This window comes from Dama dama, chromosome 18, assembly GCF_033118175.1.
Source record: "Dama dama isolate Ldn47 chromosome 18, ASM3311817v1, whole genome shotgun sequence".
Classification (NCBI taxonomy): Eukaryota; Metazoa; Chordata; class Mammalia; order Artiodactyla; family Cervidae; genus Dama; species Dama dama.
Genome location: NC_083698.1, coordinates 60,565,389 through 60,580,000, shown reverse-complemented (window position 1 = coordinate 60,580,000; position 14,612 = coordinate 60,565,389). Strand labels below are relative to the sequence as shown.

Sequence of the window (14,612 nt, the reverse complement as noted above, 5' to 3'; positions counted from 1 at the left end):
TTATCCTTAAGTATTTAATATATTTTTATGCGTTTGCAAATTGTATTTTATTTCAGTTTCAAATTGTTCCTTCCTACTACATAGAAATACAGTTGGTTTTTGTATATTCATCTTGTATCATGCTACATTGTTAAACCATTTATTGGTTCTGCTAGCTTTTTTTTTTTTTTTAAGATTTAATCAGATTTCCTCCATGGAGGATCATGTCATCTGCAAGTGAAAACACTTTTATTCTTCCTTTCTAATCTGGAGATTCAGTTTACTTTTTGCTTGCTTTTTTTTTAAACCTGGGCTAGAACCTCTGGGATGATGTTGAATAGAAATTGTGAGAGCAAACATTTGGTCTTTAAACATTAAATATGTTTTATTAATAGCTGTAAATATTTTGTAGGTGTCCTTTACCAGCTTGAGGAAGTTCTCTTTTATACCAGGCTTGCTGTGAGTTTCATTAGGAATAGATTTTTTTTTAAGTTTTTCAATGCTTTTTTGATATCATTTGAAATATTTTATGTCATTTTTTTCTTTAGTCTGTTAATAGGTGGATTACATTGATTAATTTTTGAATATTAGCCCAACTGTGCATTCTTGAGATAAGTCACATTTGATCATGATGTATTTTCCTTTCAACGGGCTGTTGGATTAATTTGCTAAACTTTAGTTTATAATTTTTACATTTATATTTATAAAGGATATTGATATATAATTTTGCTTCCTTATGAGTTATTAATGTGGAGTTAATGGAATGAATTGGGAAATATTTACCTCTCTTCAATTTTTTTTTGAAGAGTGTGCTGAATTGGTATTATTTATTGCTTAAATATTTGGAAGAATTCACCAGGGAAGTTTTCCAGACCTAGAGTTTTGTGTATGGGAAAGCTTTTAAATTACAAATTCAGTTTCTTCAAAAGATATAGGACTGTTCGTGTTATTTATTTTTTATTGAGTGTACTTTTCTATCTTTCATAAAATATGTGTATTTCATCTGAGTTGTTGAATTTATTGGCATAAGGTTGTTGATAACATTTTCTTATCCTTTTAACATTTGTAGAATCTGGAGTGAAGACAACTCACTCATTACTGATACTGGTAATTTGTGTTTTCTCTCTTTTTTTTCTCCTGATCTGTTGACTAGAGGTGTATCTATTTTATCTCTTTTTGAAAAACCAGCTTTTGGTTTTATTTATTTCATCTTTTTATTTTTTGTTTTCTATTCTTTTTAATTTCTCTGATTTTCTTCTGCTTACTTTGGTTTAATTTTCTTTTTTCTAGTTCTTTAAGGTGAAAGCAGAGACCATTCTTTTTAATGTAGTTGGTTAATGCTATAACATTTCTTCTAACTATTGCTTTAGCTGCATCCTACAATTATCAAATATTGTATTTTTAATTTTCATTCTGTATAAAATACTTTCAATTCCCATTTTATTTCTTTTTTTTGACCCTAGCGTTATTTAGAAGTATGGTATATAGTTTTGAAACTTTTGGGGATTTTCCATAGAACTTTTGTTATTCATTTGGAATTCAATTTCACTGTGGTAGGAGAACATACTTTGTGTGACTTGAGTTCTTGTGAATTCATTGAGACTTATTTAGTGCCCCTAAACTAGGACAGTTTTGTGAAGTGAATGTTCTAAGTAATAAAAATAAATGAAAAAAATAAAAAAAGCTGTCCCAATCGAGCATTTGAAAATAATGGTTTTCTGCTATTGTAGGGTGGAATCTTATGAAATGTCAGTTAAGACAAGTTTTCTGATAGTGTTTTTAATCTTCTATATCCTTACAGGTTTTCGGTTTACATGTGTCAGTTATTGAGAGTAGACTGTTGAAATCTTCAATTACAATTTGTTTATTTCTCTCTCTCTGTCTCTATTTTTTTTGCAGATCTGAAATTTTTGCTTCATATATTTTAAAGCTCTGTTTTAGGCACATAAAAGTTTAGGATTATAATGTCTGGATTATTATGAAATAGCCTCTGTTAATAGCCTTTGTTAATATTCTTTGCTCTAAAATCAACTTTTATAATATGAATATAGCTATTCCAACTTTCTTTTGCCTAGTGTTACAATGATATATATATATATATTCCCTCTTTCACCTTTAAGTTGTTTACGTCGTTATGTTTAAAGTGGACTTCTTATAGGTAGCATACAATTGAGTCTTGGATTTTTTAACCCAATCCAATATTATCTGTCTTTTAAGTGGGGTGTTTAGACCATTTATTTTTAATGTGATTATTGAGATCATTGGTTTTAAATAAATTAGTATTCTGTTGCATACTCAAAGAGGACTCTGCAAATTTCTCGAGTTCTTTCTCTGTAGTGCTATCCTCTCTCTGTCTTGAGAAATTCTGCCACTTTGGCCTTGCCAGAATCTCCTTAACTCAGAAAGAATGCTAGGTTGCTCTTGGGCTCCCCTTCCATGTGTTGAGGCTTGGAAATTTTCTCTAGGTGGTAAACTGAGGCAAACATAGAACTCATTTTGTTTCTTGTTTGTCAGAGATGACTGTTGTTCATTTGCTAATTTCTAATGTCTTGAAAAATGGTTTGGTTATTTTATACTCAGTTTTTAATTATTTGTGATGGGAGGGTAAATTTGGCCCCAGTTTTCAAGGACTGATTATTTTGGCCACAGTACTTCATGAATGGTGGTATATACTTTCAGCAGTGGGTAAATAATATGTTTGTCCCTTTTTTGTGTAAACAGTGGAAACAGTGACTGACTTTATTTTTCTGGGCTTCAAAATCACTGCAGATGGTGATTGCAGCCATGAAATTAAAAGACACTTACTTCTTGGAAGGAAAGTTACGACCAACCTAGACAGCGTATTAAAAAGCAGAGACATTACTTTGCCAACAAAGGTCCATCTAGTCAAGGCTATGGTTTTACCAGTGGTCATGTATGGATGTGAGAGTTGGACTATAAAGAAAGCTGAGCGGTGAAGAATTGATGCTTCTGAACTGTGGTGTTGGAGAAGACACTTGAGAGTCCCTTGGACTGCAAGGAGATTCAACCAGTCCATCCTAAAGGAGATCAGTCCTGGGTGTTCATTGGAAGGACTGATGCTGAAGCTGAAACTCCAATACTTTGGCCACCTGATGCGAAGAGCTGACTCATTGGAAAAGACCCTGATGCTGGGGAAGATTGGGGGCAGGAGGAGAAGGGGACAACAGAGGATGAGATGGTTGGATGACATCACCGACTCAATGGACATGGGTTTGGGTGGACTGCAGGAGTTGGTGATGGACAGGGAGCCTGGTGTGCTGCAGTTCATGGGATTGCAAAGAGTCGGACACGACTGAGAGACTGAACTGAACTTTTTTGTGTGACTGTAATAGCTACTGATAGTCAATACTCAGATCCATTCATTCACTGGAAGTTGAAAAATGATTGCTTTCAGGCTTTCTTCAAGTTTTTAGCTGGCATATTTATGTACAGAGAATATTTCCCTTATTTACCTTGATTATATGGTACAGTTCAGTAGGATCGTTAGAGTAAATGCTTGATTCCTTGCCTTTGTTAGTCATTTTTAAAATACTGAGTTGATTCTCTAAAATTCTTCAGTAGTGAGCATTTGGCTTTTCTCTTTTGTTTTTAGTGTAAATATGAACATATGCCTTTAGATATATTTGATGTGTTTTACTCCATTGCAATTATTATCTTTTTTGATATTCAAATATTTTCATCTCTGGCCAGTTGGCTCTTACGTCCTTTTCATATAGCTCTCTAGTCACTGATAGTTTTTTTCTGGCGTGACAGATATTCTAGGTTCATCTTGTGCATTTCTTGCCTCAGACCTAGAATGAACTAGTAGAAGAAAGGAAATTAAATGATTTTAACATGTTCTTGTGAGGCAGAAATTTTAGTAATTGGAAGCAACTGTGGAAGTTAGTTAATATAGTCCACACATGGACTTCAGACTCGACTAGTGCCATAGAAAGTTATCATCAACTAAGCTTCCTATTTTAAACAGTAAGTATTTGCCTTGTGGTTTTGTAAGGTGATGTTTTTTCTTTTCTTTGTAGGCTTTGCCAAGCAGTTAGAAGATGATCAGGTGAATGTAATGGGTTTTCACTTCTTAGGAGGGTCCCAAGTTACACTTCTTGCTTCCAAAACCTCTCGTAAGTAAAGCCATGATATTATTGCTTTTGAAAACTTCTATTAAGAACACTACATTACAGATCATTGCCACATCAAGGATTTCTATAAGGGTGATGTTAGTTATTGAAAACTAAGGGCCATTATATTAGTTATGAAGATAGGGTCCTGTTTTATTAGAGATATATAACTTTGGATTTGGGGATGAGGAGGGTTTGAGAGAGGAATTTAAAGACCTGAAAAATGTTTTTGAGATAGGTATATGGTAAACTAGATTTTAGGAGTTACTAGAAATTGGAGTTAATTTTTTTGTGTGTACATATTCTTATAGCCTCCTTTTGGACATCGGCAAAGATGAAAGTGAATAACTTATTGAGATTAATCTCAATAGAATGAAAAGTACTAATTATATAGTCAAGTTTGAATTTCAGATAAATATTTGCTTTATTGATTTGTTTGCTTCATATGAGAATAATTGTTGAAACTACTCGATGTACAACTGATTTCTGTTGTATGTAGATAATGAAGTTACTAAACTCACTGGGTTTTATACCCTTTCTTGGAAATAAATTATTAGGAGAGGAAGTTTTAAACAAATTTTAGGTACAATAAGGATATAAGGGGAAATGAATACATATATATTATATATATATTCATTCATTCATATATATATAAAGTGATGCCCAGAATTCTACATAGAGAATGTCCTTGGAGATGAAAGGCGATAGATACGAAGAAAGTACAGTTTTCTGGGCTTGAGGCAGACGTTGGTGCTCCCTACTGCTCTGTAAGAGTATTCATCCCCAAAGGAGGAATGAAGTAATTTGTATCTAATTTGTGTTTGACATTTTTCTTTTTTATGAAAGGCACAGTCTTTCATCTCAAAATCTGGATGGATAGAAAAGCCCTACAAATGCAAGAACTCAGTATTTTTTCTCTAACAATCAGTCAAATGCTACAGTTATCATATATAGTTGTCATTAGATAGTATTTTATGTGCATTTTAAAACCTGCTTGATAATCAGCTGGTCTTGAAGTGTGCTATGTGGTAATTTTAGTTCAATTTGGCATAGAACAGCCAGAGCAGACAAGCGAATGCAACTCGTTGTCTCAGGTACGTAGTCACATTCTCTGTGGAGCTGAATAGGTTTTTTACTTCAAAAAGTACAGTAAAGATTCAATGTAATTAGAATTTATTATATGAAAAAACCCCGCAAAGCTTTAAAGATAAAAATATTTAGGAAGAATACAGTAACAAAACTGAAAATGATTTCCACAGACCTAAATTGAAAATAACACTAGTGATGGATATGTACATTACCTTGAAGATAGTAATAGCTTTACAGGTATATGAATGTGTCCAAATTCATCAAATTGTAAATATTAAACATGTGTTTTTTTATATATCAATGATACTTCTATAAAGTTGTTAAAAATAACAAATGAGTCACATTTTATGAGAAATATTTTTATAATCAGAATTATAAAATATTTCCACATGGAAGTCAGTTATTTAGACTGATTCATTACAGTGGTGTTTCAGAAGAAATATGCTGTTGTCTATAATTATATATTCCTGCCATGCCACTTTCTTAAGATCCAGATCCACATTGTTATTTACTACCTCACACAGCAAACACTACCACCTTCCTCTCTCTCTTCCTTCCTGTTTCTTTTGTCTTGATGCTTTTCTTGATCTTTCTTATATATCTGCTTTTATCTTTTCCTCTACTATATCTATTTGTACCTTGCCTTGTTTCACTTGTTTCTAAAAGTGTTTAAAATATATGTTAAAATTGCTGAAGATTGAAGAGTAAGATTAACATACAATTGATAAGATGCCAGCAGCTTAGAAATAAAAGGAAAACATTTTAGTTCTAATTTTCAGAGTACTCTGAAGATCAAATCAAATCAGTTGTTTAGGAGATGCACAGCCTGATACTGAGTCCAGGAAGAAATTTCTCTTCTGAATATCACAAAAATAGCTTCTTCAATAATGTCTCTATAACTTGTGGTTATACTTATAATTACTATACTTATGTAATTATACTTTGAATAACAAATTTCATAGAACTTTAAAAATAGTGCTGAAACTCAGCTTACTAAATATAATTCTATAAGAGTCCAAAGCAGTGCAGTCTAAGCTGCAGGTTAGTCCAAGGGTAAATTTAGAGTATCTATTATTAGTAGCACTACGTGTTTTTAGTAACTGGCATTTTTGGTAATAATTTGACAATTAAACTCAGTAATTCTGAAGTAAAATGTAGCTGAAAGGAGTTGTGCATTTTGTTTTTAAATAAGCAATATTAGAACATATTAGTATTCTTGCCTGGAGAATTCCATGGAAAGAGGAACCTGGTGGGCTACAGTCCATGGAGTCACAAAGAGTCGGACACCACTGATTAACTAACACTTTCACTTTTCACTTTCAGATCATGTTTAAATATCAATTGAAATGAGTTAGTGGGAGAGGCTGATGATCAGGAAGCAGAAGGGCATCACAAAGCAATGAAGTCCTTTAGAAGGAGAGAGGGGATGGGATACAGAACTTGGAGGGTGAGGAGAGTTGAAAGTTTAGTGACAGCATATAGGTCTAGGGAGACTTTATAAATTTTGTTGATGAAAAGATAGGGGAGCTTTGATCTTTAAATTTGAAAAAAGATAGTGTGACACTGGTGTCTTGGAAAATAAGAAAGCAAACTCGTGAAATATAAGCAATGATGAGTTCCCATTAGAAGTCTGAGATTCTGAATTTTGAAGTGAATCCAGTCATCCTTAGACAATTTTGCCCAGCAGTGATTTGTTTTTTGTTGTCCAAACAACTAAAGCCAGGATTGGGATTTTGAAACAGAGAATTGCAGATAAAATATTTTCATGAGAATGTTTGTAGTAATGAACTACCAAATCTAAGCTGAGAGAAATAAAGAGAAAAGTGATACGTAGTGAGAAATTAACAAGTTCAATAGATCACACCTCTTGATTAGGTTCAAGAAGTAGTGGGTGTTATAGAGCAAGTAAACCAGAAGCACAAAAGCTGGTGGTTATAGAATGAGTGAGGTGTTGATGTCAAGAGTTCAGAGAGACTGCAGATCCTGATGACAGGCTCATCAAACAAGGTGTGACATTGGGGGAGTGGGTTGTAAAGATGGAAAGAAAACCAATGGAGACAAAGATTTCTAGGAAATGAAATGTCTCAGTTGTGGATATTGGAGGAGCCTGTTCAATGTTAGCACAATGAATGAGAAAAAGAAATACATATGAACATATTATTGTGAAATTTTAGAGCACTAAGGATCAGGGGCATAACTCCAAAGATTAGAAAGGAAAAAAATAGTCACTCAAGGCAAATGAATCAAGAAGATATTTAACTGTTCAACAAAATTATTATATACTAGTTTAGTTTAGTTCAGTCACTTGGTCATGTCTGACTCTTTGCGACCCCATAGACTGCAGCACACCAGGCTTCCCTGTCCATCACCAACTCCCAGAGCTTGCTCAAACTCATGTTCATTGAGCCGGTGATGCTATCCAACCATCTCATCCTCTCTTGTCTCCTTCTCGTCCCACCTTCAATCTTTCCCAGCATCAGGGTCTTTTACAAAGAGTCAGTTCTTCGCATCAGGTGGCCAAAGTATTGGAGTTTCAGCTTCGGCATCAGTCCTTCTGATGAATATTCAGGACTGATTTCCTTTAAGATTGATTGGTTTGATCTCCTTGCAGTCCAAGGGACTCTCAAGAGTGTTCTCCAACACAACAGTTCAAAAGCATTAATTTTTCGGTGCTCAGCTTTCTTTATGGTCCAACTCTCACATCCATACATGACCACTGGAAAAACCATAGCTTTGACTAGACGGATCTTTGTTGGCAAAGTAATGTCTCTGCTTTTTAATATGCTGTCTAGGTTGGTCATAGCTTTTCTTCCAAAGAACAAGTATCTTTTAATTTCATGCCTGCTGTCACAATCTGCAGTGATTTTAGAGCCTAAGAAAATAAAGTCTCTCACTTTTTCCATTGTTTCCCCATCTATTTGCCATGAAGTGATGGGACCAGATGCCATGATCTTAGTTTTCTGAATGTTGAGCTTTAAGCCAACTTTTTCACTGTCCTCTTTCACTCTCATCAAGAGGCTCTTTAGTTTCTCTTTGCTTTCTGCCACAAGGGTGGTGTCATCTGCATATCTGAGGTTATTGATATTTATCCCGGCAATCTTGATTCCAGCCTTTGCTTCATCTAGCTTGGCTTTTCACATGATGTACTCTGCATATAAGTTAAGTAAACAGGGTGACAATATACAGCCTTGATGTACTCCTTTCCCAATTTGAAACCTAGAGGACAATGGAAAAATTTTCCCTAAGATCTGAGAGAAATGATTTTCAACTTAGACTTCCGTACCCTGCTAAACTGGTAAATAGCAATGAATGCTGAGTAAATACATCTTCTTAGTGTCACAAGTAGCACTAAGCAATTGCAAATAGCAAATTTATGTTGCCTCTGGTAGGCCTTTGGAATATGGAAAGGATAACTAATAATGCTAAACATTTCAATATCCTGGAAGAGTGTAGCATGCTAGATAGAGTGACTGAATTGAATAAGGTCAAGTTTAAAAGTCTTTGCTTTTCCATTTTGATTATTTTGCCTTCACATATAATGAAAGAATTGTAGTCATGTATGTGAATAAGGGTTGAGCCTTGAGAAAGGCTTTCTTTTTGTATCTGTCAAAAGAAAGCATATGTGATGTTGAACTGTGTTAAAATATCTTCAGAAAAAAGAAAGTGAGAGTTTGCTCTACTCCATCTGGCTGGACTGTGCACCTTTGCTCGTTTTTCACTTAGCAGATGTCTTTATATCTAATATATCTCATGACTCTTGTGGAGCTCCTGCACTAATTGGAGAAACAAACAGGTAATGTACTGATTATAGAACACTTGATGTGCTTATAGAAGCACACTTTGGCTGCTACTAGATTCCAAAAGAATGAGGTTCCATAAGAGATTTTATTTGTGAAGGATATTTTGGAATGAATAGGAGATTTTTAGGTGGAGGGCATTCCAGGAAGAAGAAAAGTTATCTTCAGATGCTTGATAAAGTGTGGGATTTTTGTTTTTGTCATTGTTCAGTCGCTCAGTCATGTCTGACTTTTTGCGACCCTATGGACTGCAGCGTGCCAGGCTTCCCTATCCTTCACCATCTTCTGGAGCTTGCTCAAACTCATGTCTTTGAGTCAGTGATGCCAGCTAACCGTCCCATCCTCTGTCGTCCTCTTCTCCTCCTGCCTTCAATCTTTCCCAGCATCAGGGTCTTTTCTAATGAGTTGGCTCTTTGTGTCAGGTGGCCAAAGTATTGGAACTTCTGCTTCAACATCAGTGCTTCTAATGAATATTCAGGATTGATTTCCTTTAGGGTTGCTCGTTTGATCTCCTTGCAGTCCAAGGGACTCTCAGGAGTCTTTTCCAATACTACAGTTCAAAAGCATCTGAAAGTTCATAGAGTAGGAACTCTGTGATAGTCCTTTAATGAAGCCTCCAAATTTAAGGACAGGTGTTATGATAAAGCCTCCCCAGATGGCATTAGTAATAAAGAGCCTTCCTGCCAATGCAGAAGATGCCTGAGACAAGGGTTCGATCCCTGGGTTGGGAAGACTCCCTGGAGGAGGGCTTGGCAACTCACTGCAGTATTCTTGCCTGGAGAATCCCATGAACAGAGAAACCTGGCAGGCTACAGGTCATAAGGTCAGAAAGAGTCAGACATGACTGAAGCAACTTAGCACACACACAGGTCATGGTAAAATCTAAACTCACCTGATATGCACCTCATGCTGCTGTCAGCGCTTTAATGTGTACAGGGATTCATCAGTATAATATTGTATTAAAATTTATCTTAGAATTTCTTAGTAGTATTATTGAGGGACAATGGGAATATTATATAAATCCACTTAGAAAAAAGCCTTTTGAAAATTAAATTTAGAGAAACCATCCATAGTTTGTATTAATACTGAAGAGGTTGTATATTTAGAGTATTACACTAATATCTACTGATATTATTTATATTATTTCTTCCAACTTTTGATTTAAAAGGCATTCATCTGCTTTTCCATTTCACATTTTAAAATTTCCAGGGTAGCATAAACTATATTGATGCTTTGTTTATGATATGAATGCAAACATTATTTATATTGATGAACTTCAGATGTTCTGACATGAATTGAGACTGACGTTATGCATTTTTGTGCCCTGCTTAGTTAAATATATTATTTTCTCCATTTGTAGTAGGGTGAAATGGCAATTGACTGGGTTCCAATCCTTTAAATTTATTTCATTTGGAAGCTGAAATGGTTATTTCCACTGAGCTGCTGTTGCAAGATGCAAAGGAAAAGAGATTAAATTGAATGTTCATTTTGGAAGCTATTTTAATTATCAATATTGTAAGGATGTATTTTAGAATACAACTTTTTTCTTTCATACTATATTGTAAATAGGAATTTTCATTTTTCTTTTCCATGAAATGTATACTCTGGAAAATCTCCTGGGCAGTGTTAAGTATCTTGGAGTACTAGTACCAAGAAAATGCTTAATAGTCAAAATAATGCCTTATAAATCTTTGACTCTTTGATTCTTGTTGATTTTTGGTAATCTGAAAAAATTCAACTTGCAGATACCAAGTTTATATTTTTAAATCCCCCAGTCTCATGGTAATTTTTAACATTTTGACACATTTTTTCCCCCTGTATGTGCTGATGAATAAGAAAATAATTGAAGTCTGAATTGGAAAGTTATAGAAAATATCAGACCTATTTAAATATTTATTATTATGAATTTTGCATTTTTCTTCTTTAATGTTATTCATGTATTCACAGCAGGGTACTATCTTAGTCCATTTGGGTTGTTATTTAAAAGAATACCATAGACTGGGTGGCTTTCACATAACAGAATAATTGCTTCTGATAGTTCTGGAGGCTTGGAAGCCCCAGATCAGGGCGCTGGTAGGTCTGGTTTCTGGTGAGGGCCTGCTTCCTGCTTCACAGATGTCTGACTTTTCAGTGTGGCATGTGGCAGAAGGGGTAAGGGTGATTCTGGGGCCTCTTTTTATGAGTGCTAATCTCATTAATGAGGACTCCTTTCCCATGACATTATCTCCTCCCCAAGGTCCAATCTCCAGGTATTATCACAGTGGATATCAGGACTAAACATATGCATTTTGGAGCGACACAAGTGTTCAGGCTATAGCAAATGAAAGAGAATTTTATTTATATTAAGTTTTCCAGTGAGCTTTAGATTTTTTAACTTGTTTTATTCTACACTTTTTGTATCAAAATTTTAATTTTTTCAACCAATATATTTTGAATATCTAATCTTTCTTGATCTAAATTTTAAAATATAGGTACTTTTCTGGTGATTCAGTGGTTAAGATTCTGCACTTCCAGTGCAAGGGGTGTGGGTTTTATCCCTGGTGGGGGAACTAAGATCTTATGTGTATCGTGGCCAAAAAATAATAATACGAAGATAAATTACACTTGTATAAATCTTTTCCATATAACATTATAGTTGATCTTCATACTGGCCTTGTGAGCTATGCTTTATTTTCCCCTTTGTGTGGATGAAGAAATTGATGGTTGGATGATTTATTTGTACTGAAGTCATAGATTTAAAAATTTACTACATTTTAAGTTTTGCTCAGGGATAAGATCTGAGAAACTGGAGATTTCCTTTGTAATGTGATGCCCTTAATTGCTTATATATGGCACCACTATGTTTGATAACTATGAGTCTATTTTTGTCCCTTTCCAATTCCTTTTCTGCTTAGCAGCTTTTATAATAAAAACAAAGAAACAATTACAAATTTTATCATGCCTCTCTCCAGCTGAAAATCTTTTGTGTTGATAATAATATCGAACCTTTTACTAACCCTTATAGGTCTCCCTGTATGTTCTGGCCTGGCCTGATATCCAGCTTCATCTCTGGGCACTTTTCCTTACTATGACCTTCTCTCAGTTCTTGGTACATCTCTGACTTTTTCTCCCATAAAGTCTTTGAACTTACCATTCCCTCTATCTGGGCTGTTCTTTCCATCTTAAGCTCCAAGCTTTATGCACAAAATGATTAGGAGTATGAAGTCTAGAATCAGATTAATAATTTAAATCCCTGCTCTGGTTTAGATTTCATTTGAATGACTTTGAAAAAATTACTGTGCCTGTTTTTTCCATCTACAGAAATGGAAATAAAATAGTGCAATTATACTATATAAGAATCAAATGAGATAATTCCTAAAAAGCATGAAGCAATTTCCTGGTACACTGTAAGTGCTAGGTAAATTTTAGCTGCTAGTATTATTTAGTTGCAGTGTTTTATGAAATAATAAACAAACTGTTTTACCATTAGTCTTTATCATAGCACCTTTTTTATCTGCATCATAGTCATTTTATAACTTGTAATTATTTGTTATTTATTTGCTTATTTTCTACCCTTTTCACTAGGATGAGGGCCAGGACTAGTATGTGTTGTTCCCCATTGTTTCCCCAGCACTTACTGCTTAATACCTTTTGAATTGAATGAGTAGGTGCAGAGTTACTTAGAATCTTCTTAAGACTGTCAAATAAAGATTGTCTTGCTTTATGGCTACTTTGTAAAGGGAATTGTGTTTCATTTCTTTCATTTGTCCCTTGCCTTTTGAATCTATTGTCCAAGACTTTTCTCTGTTACTTTAGAAAGTGGAAGTCTTTGCCCAGTATGGGGGATTGAGATGGGTCTCCTAGAGAGTTCATCAGCCTCTGTTCAGATAATTCAAATCTTGATGAAAGATAAAGGGAAATGTTTAGACTTGCCTGCATTTCATTTTGTCAGATTAGGGGGTTTGTTGTCTTCCAGGAGTGAGGAAGGAGCTCCAGCTGTGGGCAGCAGAAATAAGATAACTTTGTCTCTCCTGGGGAAGCTTTTGGGCCCACTGCCTTTCTTGGCTTGCTCACAACATCCCCTGCTCTCCTTAATGAAACACCCATGCCCACTGTAAGCTGTGAATGGGAACTAAATCCAGCAGTTCCTAGGAGGAATCAGGATAAGTGTCAATTGGATCTGTCTTTCCCCATCATCAGCTCAGCCCCAGGACAGCTGAACTTGGAGGTACTTGTTGGCATTTGGCTGAGAATCCTATCCACACTTCCTCCAGTTGTAAATGCTAATAAAATGTTTTACTTTTAAATAAAATTTAACTAATAAAACTAACCTTTGATAGACAGAGATGTTTAGTGCATCTCTTTTAAGTTGTGACACATTTGTATCGAAAAATTATAGTTGAATGGACACACCTCTCCTGGTGTTGGCACAGTCCACTCTGGAGGACAACACCCTCACCATCCAGTCTGTGGCTTTGCAGATGCTGCTCACAGGGAGGGCAGCCACAGTCAAGTATGGCAGTGCCCGAGTATGTGCCCACTCCTGCTATCGTATCCATCTCTGTTGCTCCAATAGTCATGACTACATCTCACCGTGTGTTCTCTTGGGCCCGCATCACTGCAGCATGGAACTTCATCACCTACGTCTGCTGTGTCCAGCAAAGACTGTGCAGCAGAATGTAGTTTGTGTTTGGGGAGATCACAAAGCTGTAAAAGGAGATGTAACTGACTCAGCTCAGCATTGTCTTCTAGAAGGCCAAGGGCATTCCCCGGGCCTGGATGGGGTCTCTGGGCTGGAGCAGATACCTGCCCCAAGATGGGCAAACACAGGGAAAGACAAGGTCCTGAGCCAGCCCTGAGCCAGAAGCTACCTTTCTACCTAAGAGGGACAAATGGCTGAGACCTGGAGGCAGCACTGAGCTGCCCAGTATGTGTCTCAGGATGCATAGAGGGACAGATTGGTCCGTAACTCCAGAGATGGCCTATCTTCTTCCTCACTGAGTTCTACAACTCCCCAGGAGACTTTTAAGAAAGCACCAATCACCAAGGAGCTCAGAGCCTTAAACATTTCCCAGGGCAGCCAACTCTATTAATATCTATAATTATTGAACAATTCTTATTGTGCCTTCTTCACTTTGCTGCTCCCTTGCTATTGCCTAATTCTTCTGCTATGTAATAGGCCTTCATATACTTGAAAATAGTTGTATATCCCTTGGGGAAAGCTCAGATCTTTCTGTGGCAAAATCAACCTTAATGGGGGTATCCCTGAGTCCCCTGAGTCAGTGATGGTGGAAACCTTGTTCATTCTTCTTTCAAGATCTACAGTGAACTTCTTGAAGGCAGAGGCTCTTGCTTTCTTTGTGATTTTATCTCCAGAATCTTGAACTGACTTATACAAATGAATAGAAGAGGGAATAAATATCAGTCTGGGTTTTCTGTGTTGGACCCCAAGCTTGACTTAGGTAAGACCCCAGATTCAGAGGATCCTAATACTAGCATACTTTGTCATCAGCATTCTCCCTTCTACCTGTCTACTCACAGCCCTCCATAATTGTATGCTAGTTTTCTTCTAAAGCATTAAACCTTCAGTTACAATTACCAAGAAAGGTAAAGGTTGTCATATCTGACCTTGGCC

General features: G+C 35.8%; 1 protein-coding gene across 7 annotated transcripts in view; it reads left to right on the top strand.

Annotated features, from left to right (window-relative positions):
• Positions 1 to 14,612, top strand: part of BBS9 (Bardet-Biedl syndrome 9) — a 438,091-nt gene that overhangs the window by 210,432 nt on the left and 213,047 nt on the right. For 6 of the 7 annotated variants that reach the window (XM_061165393.1, XM_061165394.1, XM_061165392.1 and 3 more), the window contains one exon: positions 4,020 to 4,115. The exons of the other annotated variant lie outside the window; for it this stretch is intronic. In XM_061165393.1, the coding sequence (XP_061021376.1) occupies positions 4,020 to 4,115 (96 nt within the window). The remainder of the gene's footprint in view (positions 1 to 4,019; positions 4,116 to 14,612) is intronic. 7 annotated transcript variants of the gene reach the window in all.